Here is a 19,187-nt window from a genome sequence, read left to right on the forward strand (position 1 = left end):
TTTTAGGGCTTCGCCCCCCGCGCCCCAAAGGTTAATTGCCGTTTAGGGCTTCGCCCCCCTTAGTTAATGCCTTTTAGGGCTTCGCCCCTCCGCATCCCCATGATTAAATGCCGTCTAGGGCTTCGCCCCCCTTAGTTAATGCCTTTTAGGGCTTCGCCCCTCCGCGCCCCCATGATTAAATGCCGTCTAAGGCTTCGCCCCCCTAAGTTAATGCCTTTTAGGGCTCCGCCCCCCGCGCTCCAAAGATTAATTGCCGTTTAGGGCTTCGCCCCCCTGAGTTAATGCCTTTTAGGGCTTCGCCCCTCCGCACCCCCATGATTAAATGCCGTCTAGGGCTTCGCCCCCCTTAGTAAATGCCTTTTAGGGCTTCGCCCCCCGCGCCCCCAAGATTAATTGCCGTTTTGGGCTTCGCCCCCCTTAGTTAATGCCTTTTAGGGCTTCGCCCCTCCGCGCCCCCATGATTAAATGCCGTCTAAGGCTTCGCCCTCATGATCAGTTGCCTTTTAGGGCTTCGCCCCCCACGCCCCCAAGATTAATTGCCGTTTAGGGCTTCGCCCCCCTTAGTTAATGCCTTTTAGGGCTTCGCCCCTCCGCGCCCCCATGATTAAATGCCGTCTAAGGCTTCGCCCCCCTAAGTTAATGCCTTTTAGGGCTCCGCCCCCCGCGCTCCAAAGATTAATTGCCGTTTAGGGCTTCGCCCCCCTGAGTTAATGCCTTTTAGGGCTTCGCCCCTCCGCACCCCCATGATTAAATGCCGTCTAGGGCTTCGCCCCCCTTAGTAAATGCCTTTTAGGGCTTCGCCCCTCCGCGCCCCCATGATTAAATGCCGTCTAAGGCTTCGCCCCCATGATCAGTTGCCTTTTAGGGCTTCGCCCCCCGCGCCCCCAAGATTAATTGCCGTTTAGGGCTTCGCCCCCCTTAGTTAATGCCTTTTAGGGCTTCGCCCCTCCGCGCCCCCATGATTAAATGCCGTCTAAGGCTTCGCCCCCATGATCAGTTGCCTTTTAGGGCTTCGCCCCTCCGCGCCCCCATGATTAATTGCCGTCTAGGGCTTCGCCCCCCTTAGTTAATGCCTATTAGGGCTTGCGCCCCATGAGGCTGGGCCCCCCGGGCCCCCTTCGGGGCCCCACGGGGCTGCGCCCCTTGTGGCGCCCCCTTTTGAGCCCCATGGGGCTGCGCCCCATGAGGCTGGGCCCCCCGGGCCCCCTTCGGGGCCCCACGGGGCTGCGCCCCTTGTGGCGCCCCCTTTTGAGCCTCATGGGGCTGCGCCCCATGAGGCTGGGCCCCCCGGGCCCCCTTCGGGGCCCCACGGGGCTGCGCCCCTTGTGGCGCCCCCTTTTGAGCCCCATGGGGCTGCGCCCCATGAGGCTCGGCCCCCCGGGCCCCCTTCGGGGCCCCACGGGGCTGTGCCCCTGTTGGCGCCCCCTTTTGAGCCCCATGGGGCTGCGCCCCATGAGGCTGGGGCCCCACGGGGCTGTGCCCCTTGTGGCGCCCCCTTTTGAGCCCCATGGGGCTGCGCCCCATGAGGCTGGGCCTCCCGGGCCCCCTTCGGGGCCCCACGGGGCTGCGCCCCTTGTGGCGCCCCCTTTTGAGCCCCATGGGGCTGCGCCCCATGAGGCTGGGGCCCCACGGGGCTGCGCCCCCCGGGCCCCCTTCGGGGCTGCGCCCCTTGTGGCGCCCCTGGCGGGGCCCCATGAAGCTACTCGCCTTGCGCCCCCGCGGGGGTGAATCCATTGAAACGAAAAAAAAAATCGGCGCCCATGGATCGAAAAAAAAAAAAAATCGAATCACGTGTTCGATGACGTCACCGATCTACGGACGAAGACGACGAAGACGACGAAGACGACGACGACGACCAAGGATATTTACATACAAAGTCTCTTTCCAAATTATAGATTAGATTGCACTTTGGGACCTAGAGTTTGGGTATTTCAACAAAACAAATTTCTTACGATATACACAAACAACTAATACAGCCCAAGGATCGGCTAACTTATTTTATTAGGCTCGAAATGTAAGTTTCAACATTTGCGTGGGCCCTTTTACCGGGCCCATTTCCAACCTCAAGGTTATGTAATATTTCCAACCTATGTAACAACTACCTAATGAAATAAAAATGGGAATAAACAAATTTCCGTGAATAATATAAACTGAATTGCTTAAAACAATTTTGATAGGACGATTCATCATCAACCAGCGATTAAAATTTACTTCATACATACTTTCAAAATAACATTTGATTATACTTCGACGATATAGTAAGATTTAAATACACAATTTTAAACAGTTTCCGAATATAAAATCTATTCCTAATCTAGACACATCCATGTATATAGAAACATAGGATAGGGGCCCCTCCCCAAAATCTCGATTTTCGATTAACATTAATTGAAAATATTATGCATTTTTTGTTTTCAGGGATGTAATTTGGGGGGGGCACTCGCCCCCCTAAATTAAGGAATAGGTGAATTTAGAAAATATTATGAATTTAATGATTAATGAGATACTATGGATCTATGAATGCTGCGTTTATTTCTTATATTATGTTACTTTTGTGTAACTAATAAAATAATCGCTGCTATGTGCTTTGAAAAAAAAAGATTTTATTATTTTGAAGCAAATATATTTTGGTTTTTAAGTGGTATGCCTTGGGTAACATTCTTAGAAATTGTTCATCCCATTGAGGGAATCGTTAGAAAGGTCGCCTTTACTTTATTTTGTCTCAAAAACAGATGTGTATCGTTTATTTTTCCGAAAGTTTGTATATTTTTTGATATAGTGATACATTTTGATGGTCGACTTTTGTTAACCATTTTGCGACCATGTGAAGATTTTTGGAAAAAAATTTTCGCCTGCGGCGCTTTTTTGGCTTTTTACATAAGATACTTTTATATATACTTTTTCAAAAATAAGCTTATTTTTTTCATATTGTATATTTTCCATTTTTATTCCGATATAAAAAAGATTTTTTGAAAAAAAATTCAATTTGACCAATCTTCGCCTGCCCCCCCCCCCCAAGAAAAAGCTGAAATGACGTCCCTGATTGTTTTCTACCGAAAGTAAAAGCTGCTTTTATGCCGCATTTTTTTATGATGCATTCTATTTACCTAGGACAAGGATTAAAACGAAATATACAATGTAATTTATGGATCTATTTTGCTTTTGCCATTTTTCTTGTACCTAAATTTGTTTATTCCCATTTTTGAAAATTTTATTTATTTTTTGCCCTTGATTTTTAGCGTGATGGAAAGAAGAAAATTTTGTTATATGGGGGGGGGGACAAATTTTTTTAACCCTGGGTGGGGCCCCCTTTGACTCCTGGCATGCACTGATTTCAGTCCCAGTCCGCCACTGTACATATGTATGTGTGTAGGTTGCAGAGAAGCTCTCTACGGCCAATGATCGAATTCAGGCTATATGATATGATAGAAAATAAACGAATTGTTTCTAGCAATGATAGCATATCAATGGGTTGTTGCACAGATATTGAATTTTAATTTTTTTTTTTTTTTTTTCTTTTTGTCTTTTGAATTTTAATTTATTTTTTTAATTTTTCTTCAACATAAAATTTTAAGAACTTTCATGAAATTTATTATTTAAAAATTTAAGGGGGGGGGGCTGTAACCAATCTGCCTAGGGGCGCTTTATACCCTTGGGCCGGGCCTGATTAGTAGATATGTAAATAGATCTACCACTTATTGTCAGAGTTCACCAATTTTATTTGCTTTGATTGGTCCATACAAAAATTGATAGCAACGCAATCTATCCTAGCAAAATCATTGTTAACAAGGCTTTTTTCAATAATATACATACTTTCACTGGAGAAGAATATTGACAAAGATAGTTAGTAAAAGTTAGAGATTTACATTAGCTCACTAGTCATGCAGCACTCTGTACAATATAAATACATGTATTATGAAAAAATGTCCGAGTGTTTTTTAACGACCTTTTAACACAGTTCCTGGTTAATAGTAAAAAATATTCCTGATGAACAAATAATCTTTTAAGAATTTCATGGATGCAGTTTATGAAGAGCTGTGTATCAAGCGGGTCTACGTGACGAGACAGAATGTTAAATTACAGAAAACAAAAATATCGGAAGGCAAAGATCGAAAATCGAAAGATCTTAAGTCGAAAGATAAAAACTCACTTAACTTGCGCGAGCAGGATACAACAGGAACAAGAGGAACATGCTTTTCCTCCCGTATTCTGCGCGCGCACATTAATACGGGAGGAAAAGCCTGTTCCTCTTGTTCCTGTTGTATCCTGCTCGCGCAAATTAAGTGAATATGTACGTGAGTACGTACCGTTTACCATGCACCATTTTTTTTTTTGATCTTTCGATTTGCCTTCCGATATTTGCGTTTTCTGTAATTTAACATTCTGTCTCGTCATGGAGACCAGTATCAAGCATACTGTCTACATATGTACATATGTAGTGTTCATTTGAAGACATACATATGAAAATACATATCAGGTACGCAGTTTAAAGTCAGTTTACGAAGATGTTGATTACATATTTGAAGAAGATAATAATTCCTGAATAGTTTTCTTAATTATTAATAATTTGAAAAGGCAGAGAGGATAGAAACGACAGACTACTTGATATACCAACAAGTGAAATATCTTACCGTAATTTCCACACAAAAGCGTTACTACGCTGTGAGTTCACATCTAATCGAAAAATACGTGTTTCTATCATCACGACGAACTTGGATATATCCATCATCAAACTACATACATATAATACTTGTGATATTATAAATCGGAAAATATGTAAAACAAAAACTACACATGTATCTATTTATCCTGCATCTGGTTAGTCAGGATCCTTAATAAAAATGCTGTTTGCTTTGCTTCCCTTGTCTCTTGTTTTAATGAAACTACCATCGAACTTTATTCTTATTGGTAAGTCTCCAAGAGTCTATACTAAAAAGGTGTACGTATATACATATGTTTAGCCAATATATTACACACGTTTGGCATATCAAAGGAAATGTCTTTGGCTAGGGTTCAAAGGGCAAGACTTAGACTGCTACAGGTATACAATTACGATAATAACTAGCCAAGGAAATTTCCAAGGATTTTTTGATACGATTCATTGCAAACACGACACAATCCATATGATCAATTGCGAGGGTGTTAAAGGACGAATTATTCATTTTTCGACCTTGTCCCAAGTCGTGCCTATAAACGTATTATGTGATTACTCATCTGAAGTTATTGCGTTATAATTTTTCAAACAATAAATGCAGCATGGAGAAAAATTGAACTGTAATTACATATTATTGAAGATCACGGTGACCTGAACCGAGGTCACATTTTCTAGAGCAAACTCTACATACACACATAGATCTTGTTAAAGTTTCATCGCCGTCAAGTGACAGTCATTGCTTTTGGCATGAGAAGAAAATCAGAATAAATTAACGATCGTGAAGCGCCACTGCATACACATACTCTAATACAATGAAACACTAATGATAATGCACAACACATCTTAACCGAGTCTTCCAAATATATACATATGTATTCAATTATATAATACATATTAAAAAAAAACTAACATTAGATCATTGAAATTAATGAGTGTATATAATCAATTATATCATGAGCTATGACAGCAAAATAAGAACATTCATAAATCTTCGTGAGTACAGTGGCGGTCACAAACCGAATCACTTTAAATGCGGCTATTTTCTAATAAAATAAAATGGTACAATTTACCGAATTAAATATGTACAATTGTTTTCCTTGATTTGATCTAACTTTGGTTAGCATGGAAATATTCGTACATGTAAAGTAGCGTACTTTTGCAAACGACCGAAGTTAAAAGTACCATCTAGAGATGCTACAATTTTCTAAATGCTGTCAACGAAGCTAGAATTTTTTTTTAAATAAAAATTTATATTTATCATGGTGCCATTATAGACTGCCCCAAAATGACATGTATGGTAAAATTTATACATACTTAGTACTACATTTACAGCAATTCACCATTCACTGCTGGATGAAGGCCTCTCTAACACGCTTCCACTCGTTTCTGTTTTACCTACCTCACATACATCTCACCCCCCTTTTTTTCTATTTTCGTCTAACCATCTTCCTGTTACCTTCTCGGGAACCATTTTAGCACTTATTTTGTCCACATTTCATCCATTCTTCTGACTACATGACCCATCCATTACCATTTCTATCTCTTCACTTTCTCCACTATATCCACTATATTTCTCACCCACGTATTCCGCTTCCTATTTTTTCTTGTTATGCCGAACATACATGCATTGGAATTTCTGTGATAGCTTGGCGTTCAATGTCCAAATTTAAGATTAATACGTCATAAGTGGCAAAACACTGATCTAAGATGTCTATTATTTGCCCCGAATATAAATAAATACTGACTACTTCTACTATTTTATCATGTAATGAAATGCTATCAGACATTACATATAAATTTGTAACATTATTACACATAAATTTGAGATTGTTTAAATAATGGTGACAGGTAGAGGGTAGGTGGTCAATTTGGTGAGGAACTGTTTCGAAAATGAAATTGGCAAACTCTGATAGGAAAGGATCGACCTAAAGTCACATATATCCAAAGTCTGGCTGGCAGCACCGCTGGGCCAGGGCTCGAACCCGTGACCCCTCAGTCGTTGGTATTATACGCGAACTACTGAACTACATACGTTGCTAGTTTAACTATAACGCTTGAACATTGTTAAAACCTTACATCTACAGTGTCACCGATGAAGTAAATAGTTGTACGTCATCTTCGTCATTGAACGATAGTCGGGCGCCAGATGAAACGGCTGGCGATTTCGGTCATCGCGATCTTTGAAATCCAGTAAAATAAATAAACGCTTTGATTTACAGTTCAATGTCAATGAGGAGCTTTCTTCGTCACCGATCGGTGTTCTGCGTGGCGATCGGCCAAAGCAATGGCAATTCAATATAAATAAAATTTAATAATACATATCCGTCGACGATTTATTACCTAATTGACGCCTTTTTACCAAATAGCACGTATCTCGAGTATACTCTCGCGCTAAAAGGGTTAACATTAAGAACAGACGCATCGCGCTAATTCAACGTCAAACATCGCACACTAAACACACATTTCAAGCTCGCGTCGCTTTCAATATAAACAACGAATTAAGTGATAGTAAATTTTTCCCGACCATTATGTATCACGCTCTCGTGGGGGAAAATGAGAAAATTCGCTCGCGATATTATGTCACACGAGTACGAAAGCGTCTTTTTTTTTTAGACGGATATAATTATAATCGAGGGCGTATTGAGGTTTAGTAAAGTTTCGTACACACAACAAGTGCCAAGAGCAAACTAGACAGCACATATCAAGTACTGGTTCAGCGTGAGCATGTGGAGTACTTATTCACAGGAACCTTTTGAATTTGAAAGATATGTACATATGTCGAAACACAAATATTTCGTTGCCTCTATGTGGTTCGGGTTAGTTAAAGCAGGATTGTAGATTATGAAAATATCACTGTGCGGAAGAGTCGCGTGTTGGTCACATTGGAATTTTTTTGTTTATGAACCGACCGACCTGGACGTTATTTCGGTTGACACAATCGTCACACATTACAGGTGGCGCAGACATGGGGCCTCGACTTTACGAGATTGCCAAAAAAATGTATAAATAATCGCTATACGTTATAAGAGTCAGCAAAAAAGTTCGCGAAAGACGCGTCATCGTCAGCCAATAGGACGCACGTCAGAGTAGCACCAAGTTCCAGAACTGACGCCGATCCGATAGTCTTTCATGATCCACGTGTTTTCTCTTAAGTACCCAACAATTAGGAATGGCTAATTACTCGACTTTCTTATTACTTTTAGAAAGGATTTATTGTTTGTGTTGAAAGCTAGTCTGGAAAATTTCTTGTATCCCACCTTGCCGAAATATGAATGTAGGTATTCGTACTATCCGAGTATTAAATAAAAAGTCGAGTAATTTGGCATCCTACTAATAATGTATTTTGATTTATTTTTTATATTTACCATGGTGCCATTACAGGTTTCTCTAAGGCGACACCTATGGCCAAAGTTGTACATATGTATGTACTATGTATAGAGGTGACAGAGGGTAGGGGGCAATTTGGCGAGGAACCATTTTAATAATGAAAACAGATAAATTGGTAAAATCTGTTAAGAAATAATCAACCCGGAGTCGTATATATCTAAGGTCTGGCCAGCATCACTGGATCGGGAATCGAACCAGTGACCCCTCAGTTGTTATCATCATACGCTAACCACAGAGCTATGCTACTATTGAGTGATGGATGACCGTGGCCCTCTACGACATGGTCTAGTTTGGGTCGCCATCCTGTGAGTTAAGACCGGTTTGACCATGTTAGTGGCTTCTCACTTAATTTCCCTCCCGACCGCCATATTAAATAGTCGTACATTGAACTACACCGTCATTTCATTCCTTTCGCTACCATAAACATATAAGTCATAAGTGTAGCAAAATATCTAGCGTTTTTCTAAATGCAATAGTGGATATTTTACCATAGGTGCCATGACAGGTTGCCCCAAGGCGACACCTATGGTCGAACATTGTACAAAGGTACTTAAACAATTTCAAACAGATTACAAATAACAACATCAATGGTCAAACACATTCTACAAAAAAAATATGGGGTAAGCATACATTTTACAACCGAAAAATTCTATATTCTCAACGAATTTGTGAGAAACTGAGGGAGGGGGGGGACGGATAGCAATTTTGATTGGATCTAACATTAAGTTAGATAAATTGGCAAATTCTAACGGGAGACGGTCGATCTGGAGTTAATAACCATCCAGATCTGTGTTACCGGCCGGGATTTGAACCCACAACCTCTCTAAGTTAATAGTGGCTTAACCAACTTAAACCAACTTTTTCAGAAAATTTTACTATGTACATACATACAGTCCAAGTTAGAATACTATGAGATGGTATACCAAATTGAAAAATTGCATTTTCATAGTATGTAGAAAAACAAATTGTTTGGTATTTTTCAATCGTTCTTGTATGGGAGGCTTTGACCCTTTGCAAAAATCGACTATGGTCTAAGTACCATAATTAAAATTCTAATTAAAAATTGTAGATTGACATAGAGAACAAATTCATAAACGCTTACTTTCTCATATAAAAGCAAATTAGAAATTGGTAAATTTTGCATTAAATTGTACAAAGAAATCCGGATGGTTAAAATAATATGTATGTACATAAATATATTGAATGTTACACGTTAGCGGCCAATGGGCTCTTGCAGCGTATTTTGAGCACTCTTCCAATTACTACGACCGTGTACTGAAAATTTGTTTATCTATATAAGTTTACCTTTCATCGATATTATTAAATTGTGAATCATAAGTTCAAATGCATGTGAAATTAATGGGCGTCTCTCGGCGAGGTGCGCTTAAAATATTGAAAGTCGGCGATCAGATGCGATAGGTGGTGACTGCGACAAATGATGACAAGGCGACACGCTCGAGTAGCTAGTGCATTTCCGAGAAATGCAATTTCGACAAATGCATTTATCTCGGGCAAATATGTGTGCGCGTGTGTATGTGCGTGCGTAACTCGCCAACGGAACTAAAAATTATTTCAACGGCTTACCCTTGGCAGACTGAACCAAAATAAACCAAGTGTTGAGTATTGAAATTATTATTATATTGTATAAAAAAAAGATAGTAGCTATGAATAAGTTCGTCCACATTTAACTTTATACAAATTTCAAGTTTAACACACAAGACCGCTGACTTGTGCCGTTTATATGAACCTAAAATAAAACAACAATAATAGACTTTACTAAAAATCGAGCAGCAAAGGGCTCGATTTTTAGTAAAGTCAAAGATTATTGAATATTTATATAAAAAAAAACCTTTAAAAAGCAAGGTTCATATATGTAATAAGGCAACAATAAATTTCTAGGGAAACAAAATATTTACACTGACATCTATGTATTATTTAGCGAAAATTCTGCTTAGCTTCCCGTAGGAATTCTACTAATCCCTTAAATTTCATAAAATCGCTGTTCATAAAAGTAATTCATAATTGAGAGATTGAATCAATTGATAGAATGAATTTTTATGTGTATTTAAACAATATGTCAGTTTCATTCAAAATTTTAAATTCCGATCAATAGATATTTTTTCAGGAAATTGAGGAATTGCAGTACCTACTATTATTTAAATCAGGTTAGTCACTCACCTTTGATGGGTTTTACTAGTTTATCGAAGCCAGCCATATTTCTCAATTCCAGACGATCTCCTACAATTTCCATATCTTCATCGTCGTCAACAATACCAGTATTCAATTCCCAAGCATTCTGTCGACAATATTGACGGTTAATACTGTGCATAAATGGATTATAATGAATAAAATACTAATATTTAATTATTTAATATTTAAAACTGTCAAATCTAAGCATGTACAAATGTATGTATTATTAAAAAATTTTAAAATACATTCAGGAAATAATTTAACACTCAAGTTTATTTACTATCTACAGGTTGATGTTAAAATCATTTTTTTAATCAATCAGTCTAAAATCTTTCAATTCAATAGGAAATGTTAAAAAATTCTTATAGTCAAAATAGCAAAAAAAAAAATCATATTAAAAAATTGTTATATAAGTTTTTTTTTGTCAAAGTATTTATGTAAATATTAATATCAGGTACTACTGTTAAAATGTTAGAAAATTAAAAATGTGCTTACCAAGATGCTGAAAAGGTACATACATTAAGATTACTGTTAAAAATATTTAATCTATGAAATACAAAAATGATTAAATTAGTAAAATAAAATTCAGATTTCTTCAATCATAATTCAAAATTAGATTAGCACATGTTCAATTTACAAAAGTAAATTTTAAATTGTGATTGAATTTCAAATGCATACATCAATTAAGAATAACGAAAAGAATTAGATTTCAAAATCTCAATGTTGGATATTTATTTTAATTAAATCAAATTTCAATAATGCATACGTGTGAACACGAATTCCTTCTAGATTAAATTACTAAATCTAAAAAAATTGCAACACTCATTAGCAAAAGCATGCAGCCATAATATTAACACAAAAATGTACATAGAAAAAATTCAGGGGTCAAATGATATAAAACATTAATTGTTTCGTAATTGGCAATAAATTGACTTATGAAGTGTAATTTCAAATATATGATAATAATGCTTCCAATTCAATAAAGATTAATTTAAATGAAGTGACATTAAACAAATGAGCCTATAGAATGAAGGAAGCTTTCAAAATTATTTGTTTGATTTGATGGAGGAAAAATATACAAGATTATATTGATACTTACAGGATCGACGTCTATTTGTAGCGGTATTTCCATTTGAGAATTGGGTACGGCTAGTAAGCCACCCCGCAGTGAATTGTGAATATTACCGTTTGAAAATTCTTGACTGTACACACCACTTTCGTTCAACGAAATCTTGCCACTTTGATTTTGATCATTCTGATTATTATTCCAATTGTCTTGATTCTGAGGATTAAAGCAATTGTTAAAGTTAGGTGAGAGAGTATTTCTCTTTGACGATTTACTACTACTTTCATTATCTTGATCCCAATAGGTTTCTATATCAGCATGTCTAGGGTTCATATTCCCAACATTATAATTCATCATTGGAGACCGTCTCGGTGAATTGCTGTCGCTAAAGTAATTTGGACTTCTGTTTAAAAACCTAGGATCGTGTACATTATTCTGTGGAGTACTTCCACCGGATCTATTTTGATTTAATGGAGATCGATTTATAGATAAAAAATTAGGTACGTTTTGAAGTTGTTGAACTTGTTTAACACCATCCTCCAGATCTGATGGTGACTTTCTTTGCACATTTTGGGAATTATTGAATAATCTAAACGGAGTTTTATTGAAACTCTTTGAACTGTTTGGTGGCGTGCCGGCTAAAGGACTAGATTGTTGTGGAGATTGGCATTGACTGTTTTTAAATTGTGCAGGAATTTGCACCTGGCCAATTCGACTAGAATTTATTGCAATGTTAGGAGCTTTTTGATGAGGTAATGTCATTATACTCATTGGTCTTGACTGGGTATTTGGCGATATGCTATTTTGCAATTTATTTATTTGAGTTCCAACAAAACTGTGCGGCCTAAGTTGAGATCGTACATTAGTTCTTCTAGCAATCGAAGAAACTGGATTCACGTCGGACTGTGTACTATTCTGGGTGTCCATAGTTGAAAATTGTCTCGAGTCTTCGAAAGAGTTAAATTCATAATCCAAAGTATCTTCGCCGTGGTCATTCTCTTCGCTCATAACTTCCGAATAACTGCTATCGTAGGTGATGGGTAGATCGGCTCCAGGAAAATATTTACACAGCTCAGTCATGATATCCACTACCTATCGGAATATTTTTTTAGATGTAGCAATCGTGATAAGTTTCAATGTAAATCGATTCAAAATATAAAATTACTAAGCAATTGACCTCATGCATACTTGGTCTCTCAGAAGGTTCTTTTAGCCAACATTGGGTCATCAGTCGTTCTATTGGAGGAGGACAATTTTCCAGTAGAGGAGGACGATGTCCTAAATTTTAAGAAAAATTAAACTTGCATACATGGCACTTAATGAACAATAGACTTTCGGATCTATTGAAAAATTTTACATTGATAACATATTTACATTTTTTGAAGGATATTTTTAATACCTGTATGAACTGCCCACATAATTCGATATGTTGACCAATCTGCTTCATCAAATGGTTTCCGTCTTGATAGAACTTCCCATAATATTATACCCCATGAAAAAACATCACACTTTTCCGTATAAGATGAAGTTTCAAAAACCTACAATTTAGATGAGATCAGTTTTTCATTCATAATATACATAAATTCTTTTGAATATATGAGGCGTTATATTTGAAAGTGGCGGAAGTTCAATTTACAGTTCCAAAAACACTATTTGTTTGACTTAATTAAAAAATTGTTATCACTTCTTTTAATTCGATATGTTCAGAATCCCAGAAAAGCAGAATAAACGTAACACACGCCAACAGTATTTTTAAATATTGTTAAACGAAAAAACATTATATTTAATGTTTTGCGAGATATCTCTCGAAATGAAGAAAAGTGGACTTGTGCCACTTTCAATTACAACAGCTCATATGTAGATAAAAGAACACATACTTCAGGGGCCATCCACGCAGCACTTCCTTTATTATTAGTCATTTGAGTTTGTTTATCAGCAGCCGTACCAAAGTCACATATCTTTAACCGGAGACCACCTTTCTCTAATAACAAATTCGGTGGTTTAAGATCTCTATGAATCAGTGGCTTTGGTCGCATTGCATGTAAATAAGCAACACCCTGAAATTAAATAGAACAGGTGTAACAAATCGGAAATAAACGTTCATCGAATATGATATCAATTTAAAAGATATACCTCAGCACACTGTCTAGCCCAACTCATCGCATGGGCCGCTTGGTAAGTGGGCTTAGGAGAACAGTGGAGGGCATTGTAAAGCGAGCCGCCCTCAGCGAATTCCATAACAAGACAAAAATTGGCATCTTTAGTACACACGCCATATAGCTTTACTATGTTAGGATGTGATACTCTCGACAATTGTCTAGCTTCTACGTTGAAAGCTTTGCGTTCGGCTTCCGATTCAATATTTTTCACGGCTACATAGGTACCTCTCCAAAGTGCTTTCCACACAACACCGAACGTGCCTTTTCCAACAACCTGAAAATTAAATAATGAGTGATTAAAAGTAAAATAAAGTGACCACATTCAAACAAAAGAATATATTAACTATCGTTTCTGGTGAATACTTGATGATATGTAAATTAGTATGATAAAGAATATCAATTGAATTAAATTCACAAATTCAGTTTTGTATTCATCGTCCATATTATGAGTGTATGTACTTTATTGACAATTCAACAAGTTAAAATGAAATGAATCTTCATTTAACTTTCATTCCAATTATGTAGATAAAAACTGAGTTAATAAAAAGAATTATTATTTAAAATACGTAATTTCAAACTGCCATTTATAGATATATCAGCATATATTTATCCAAAATATCGATAAAAAATATATATTACTATGGTTTTAATCCTGACTTTTTTCCAAGGAATTGGTAGACAATATTCCAAAATAATAATATTCAGAAAAGATTTCAAATCTCCGTATATTGAAATTGAATCGTTTTTTCTCGCTTACCGTACACATTTCTCAAATTGAATCTTTAATTCAAATAAATAACACAATGATCTTTAAGATAGATATCGTTTATTATTTTAAAATTGAATACAAAATTGAATACAGCAATGACCTGTTTGAGAAATTTTAATCTGAAAATTCATACACTCAAAGACTGTATTCCAATTTAATTAATAGAAAATTTAGGAGTTATGTTTAATTCAAAAATCTATTAATTTACGAAATATACGCTATCAAAGAGTTTTCAGAACATTTGGGTGGTCCATGATGAGTTAATACTGATTTCATTTTTACTTCCAGATATTCTTAAAAAAGAACTGTTACAATAAACGTTGGTTGATCAATGATTCAAAAGCTACCGTTCAAGAGGAAACTTAAAGCTTTGATACTGTCATTGTGTGATGGAAAATACATTTAAACAGAATTGCACAAATTAATGCAACAATGAGGGATTTATTTAAAAAATTTGAATTAATTTTCCATTTCTGTGCATTCACATAGTGATGTTAAGTTTGATCAAAGGTATGGATAAATGAAGGGATTTACAGAGGTACTTTTTGAACTTTGTTTCAACAAATGAAGCATAATATTGAATTTAAAAACGAGGCAGATATGCGATATTTGTCAGGATTTTAAGGGTTTTACACGAGGAAGCGACAAAAAAATGCTGCTTTAATATGTAGATAAAAAATAAGTTTCCATTTTCATATATGTTTTAATTATATGTAAAACATAACACAGAAATTTGTTGAGCTTTTAAAAACAGTGTCTCACTCAAAACTGAAGGGATATTTATGAATAATATATTTTGGGGAATATTTAAAAAAAAAGTTTAAATACATTCAGTCGGTAATTGCACAAAAAATGACGATGAATTAAAGTGACAATATTCTATTGTTTTTCCAATATATAAATTGAACTTTGATTCAAACGAACCTAGTGTGCATACTTGTTCTTATAAGTTTCTTATAAGACACACCGAAGCCACAATACAAAGTCAGACGGGATTGACATAATAGCGCATATAAATCACAGCTGTCAACGCAAAATGAGGTTATGTTATGACTCCGATATTTTGATTACGGCCACACGCGAAAACGGACCTGAAACGAACCGACACGAAGAACACGACGACGACGTATCCTGAAAGTGGGAAATCATATTGGAGAGCATGAATCGGTACGTCAGTGTGACAGCATGGAAGGGCTAGAGCCACTTCCGGTGAAACGTCAAACGGAGCTGGTGGCGGAGCAGGCCGAAAGGGCTCGTTAGCGGGGCATGACCGGGGTGCAGTTGTGGGGTGGGAGTGGGAGTGGGGGTGGGGGTGGTGGTGGTGCGGCGGTGTGTGCGTGTGTGTGCGTGCGGGAGAGTGCGGGGGCGGACGTACTCTGATGTAGCGGATCTCCGCGAAGTCGATCTGGTCGATGGAGGGCGCGGGGGGCGCGGGTGTCGGGGGGGTGGGTGCGGGTGCGGTTGCGGGGGGCTCACGCGCCGCCATGGGCGCTGCGCATCGTCACGCCGCCCGCCGGCCACCCCGCTCAAATATAGCCGCACCTGTACTAGCGCACTAAATACCAACACACACAACACAACGCGACCGTTTCCGCCCATACACGATGCAGCTTTGATTCTGTCGACCATACACGACGCTGTACTACATACGGTAATTGAATTATTAGTCACATTGCGGTTGTCACAAAGACAATGTTTGCCATTAAAATCGTGAATACGCAACATATGGCACTAAAGTTCTCGTTAGTATGATAGTTATCGTTATGTAGGAATGTAGTACAGCAATTGTAGAGATACATTTTCTCTCCAATTTTACAGTTACACACCCAGTTAGTGCCGGGCCGCACCGTGCGACTTTCGAGCGACTTGGTTGAGGGCGACCAGACCAATGCATGCAGGTAGATGGGACACATTTCCATACATTTTTTCATGTCGCGCAACTAGTCGGCCGACAAAGTTGCACGGTGCGGCCCGGCCCTAACACACGACCCTTCCCGGAAAGAAACGGTAAATGCGTGAAACCATCCGGAACCCGTGAGCAAACATAAAATGCAGCCACACGAAAGTTGACCCAAAAAATAGCTGTAAAGACCCTTTGGACATGCGTCAATTCATCTGGAGCCCGAGAATGTGCCCAGTTCGAGGAATCCATATATTCCCCCCATCGAACTAAAGCCTCAATTAAGTACTTTCAGATGTTTACCCCATCACACCGATGTAATTCACCCTTCTGAATTCCTGGGAACTTGACCAGGGACCATGAGCGAACCCAAGATGCAGCCACAACTCGACCTTCAGGCAATAACATTTTCACACGGTCGTGTTTTCGACTGCAATATATAAACCCCCAGAATGGATTCAACAGCAGTTCAGTCAGACCTTTCATCGAAGACAAGCAACTAGCCTTCTTCGCTGCGATTACACTGTACTATCATTTGTATGAACTCTACAGTTAGTATGATGGACTTTTCGGCTGCCAGATGTTCCGTTATCGAGATTTTAGTGACTTTGTGATCAGTAATCACCGAACCCATACATACATATATATGTTCTTTGGAAATTTTAAATGCTACAGCGTAACTCACTATTTCAGCATTATAGAGGTCGTGGGCTCAGATGCCGGCCGAAATTCTCGATGGTTACAAATACAGCAAGATCTGGGGATGGTTATTAAATTCAGACCGTCCGTTTTTTATTTGGGTTTGCCTTACTCATACCAAGGTTTTTTTTTGAAAAAAAAGGTACCGGAACTCACTTCTTGTCAAGTTTTTTAATGGAAAAGATTATATTCAAATTATATTATACAGAATGTTCGTTTGAAACATAAAAAAATGCTGAGACAAAAAGGTGCCGAAATGCCGTTCCACCGGATTACATGGGAAGAAAGCCCTGCTTATTACTAATTTTTGTGACGGATTTAATAAAATCAACCTTCCTCCTCCCATATTTAGCAAATTCGGTTTATCTGAATTTGTTGTTGCAAGTAAACATACATTTGATTGCAGTTTGTTATTGATATCTGATGGATACTATCCGTATACCTACATTGTATAATGTGTTTGAATGTGTACATATCAACACAGTTTAGCTAGTATCGATTTAAGGTCTGACCACACTAGGTGACAGTGGGCTGCAGAGCAGCACATCAGAGTTGGTACAAAAGTAGGGCTGCCAGGCATCCCGGTATTCTGGGTTTGTCTCGGCTTTAAGCCTCCCGTCCCGAAGGGACCTTTCGAGACAGCTAAAAATCCCAGTTTTAGATAAACTGTCATTGTTCAGAAATACCGACCCCCCGCAATTATGAAACTGCAAAAAAATGCACGAATCTTAATTTCAATTTTCTTTGGCAATATGTAATTAATTTCATTTAATATTAAAATAATTAAATAAACTGGAAAAATGGAAAGGAAATAATAGTTTATAAAAGGAAGGATCTTAAATGTAATTAAGTTTACGCTTTTTACAATGTTTTTTATCATTCTTGTAATATCTGTGCCTGGGGGGTGGAGTGGGGGGGATACAATTAAAATGTCCCGGTTTGGATATCAATAAATCTGGCAGCCCTATACAGAAGGCAGCTTTGAGGCGCAGCGCGCGTCACTCGTGGTGCGTTCTATGAGTCATGACACTGGCATATATCAAAAAGAAAAAAAAACGGTTTTTCTTTTGTTTATTTTTACAATTTCAACTTGTTCAATATTTATCGAGATTACATCATGAGAAAGGCGCTTGTTGGGGAGGGAGGGAGGGATAAAAATGAGGGGTAAAAGCATATCCAATCTCAGATACGCTGATGACGTCAACTTCGAAGAGGAAATGGCGGATATACTCCGTCGTCTGTAAAACGAAAGGAGAATACTTGTATTCAGGATGCAAAGAGCAAAACCAAAGATTATGGTAGTGGATCGACAAGGTCAACTCGTGTAGTGGGATACTCTATCTGGTCTTGAAGATGTGCACGAGTTCATTTATCTCAGATCAATGTTATCGGATGACGGACGGTGTAACAGATATTAAAAGACGGATCGGCATGGTAAAAGGCTCAACGTCGAAATTCACCAAAATTTGGAAAGACCGAGGCTTCACCGTGTTTACGAAAATGTGTCTGGTCCGAGCTTTGGTCTTCTCCGTATTTTTATATGGGCTCGTACATGGACGGTACGAGCTCGAGAAAGGCAGAGAACATACATACACTTTTGAGATGTGGTTGCTTAAAATCCCCTGGAAAGCGAGAAGAACCAATGCCTCCAACCTGCAAGAGCTGAGGGTTGATGATAGGATATCTTCAACCTGCAAGAGCTGAGGGTTGATGATAGGATATCTTCAATATGGCGTATCCTCCAGTTGTTTAAGCACATCGCGAGGCGAGACACGGACAGCCTGAAAAAGTGGTCTTACTGAGAAACGTTGAGGGAAGCAGAGGAAGGGGACGATCTCCAACAAGATAAAGTGAGCAGGTCAGAAAAACGCTAGTCGAGTCACTGCGAGCCGCGAGGTGTCGACAAAGCTGGAGGACTATGACGGGAAGCATTATGGAAGTTAGAAGACGGGAAAGTCACGACTCAGACATGAGGAAAGTGACCCAAAATAATAACTATGATTTTTGATCGTGATGTTTGTTTTCCATACACGATGATGCTTTGATAAACAAATGTATGTAATATGTATGTATGTTGGTTGGTCATGCATGATGCCGTAGTACATATGTACATATATATAATACATATTATGATTTTGGAAATTCAAAATGAGCAGACATTGTGCATTTAGTTGCGTTTCTCTTTTGTTTTTTTTTACAGCTTACTCCGATAGAAATTTAAATCTGATTGGATGTTCAGGAAAACTTCGGAAAATCACTATGTATCTTTTGAAAATTACTGACGTCATTCGCTTACCTTTTGTATAAGTATATAATGTAAAATGTATTGCACTCATACACATCACTTGCAAGACAACGTGGAA

General features: G+C 38.3%; 1 protein-coding gene across 2 annotated transcripts in view; it reads right to left on the reverse strand.

Moving 5' to 3' along the window:
- The window catches only part of Tak1 (TGF-beta activated kinase 1), a 51,071-nt gene extending 35,229 nt beyond the window's left edge, over positions 1-15,842 (reverse strand). The window contains exons 1-8 of one of the 2 annotated variants that reach the window (XM_077438224.1): positions 15,601-15,842; positions 13,431-13,730; positions 13,175-13,354; positions 12,697-12,835; positions 12,475-12,575; positions 12,159-12,389; positions 11,331-11,513; positions 10,220-10,337 (exon numbers count right to left, since the gene is read on the reverse strand). In XM_077438224.1, coding sequence (XP_077294350.1) covers positions 10,220-10,337; positions 11,331-11,513; positions 12,159-12,389; positions 12,475-12,575; positions 12,697-12,835; positions 13,175-13,354; positions 13,431-13,730; positions 15,601-15,711 — 1,363 coding nt within the window. In that variant the 5' untranslated portion in view covers positions 15,712-15,842. Of the gene's footprint in view, positions 1-10,219; positions 10,338-11,330; positions 11,514-11,801; positions 12,390-12,474; positions 12,576-12,696; positions 12,836-13,174; positions 13,355-13,430; positions 13,731-15,600 lie in introns of both variants that reach the window. The other variant, XM_077438223.1, reaches the window with a different exon arrangement.
- Between the last annotated feature and the right edge of the window lie 3,345 nt (positions 15,843-19,187).

This window comes from Arctopsyche grandis, chromosome 9 (genome assembly GCF_051622035.1).
Source record: "Arctopsyche grandis isolate Sample6627 chromosome 9, ASM5162203v2, whole genome shotgun sequence".
NCBI classification, from domain to species: Eukaryota; Metazoa; Arthropoda; class Insecta; order Trichoptera; family Hydropsychidae; genus Arctopsyche; species Arctopsyche grandis.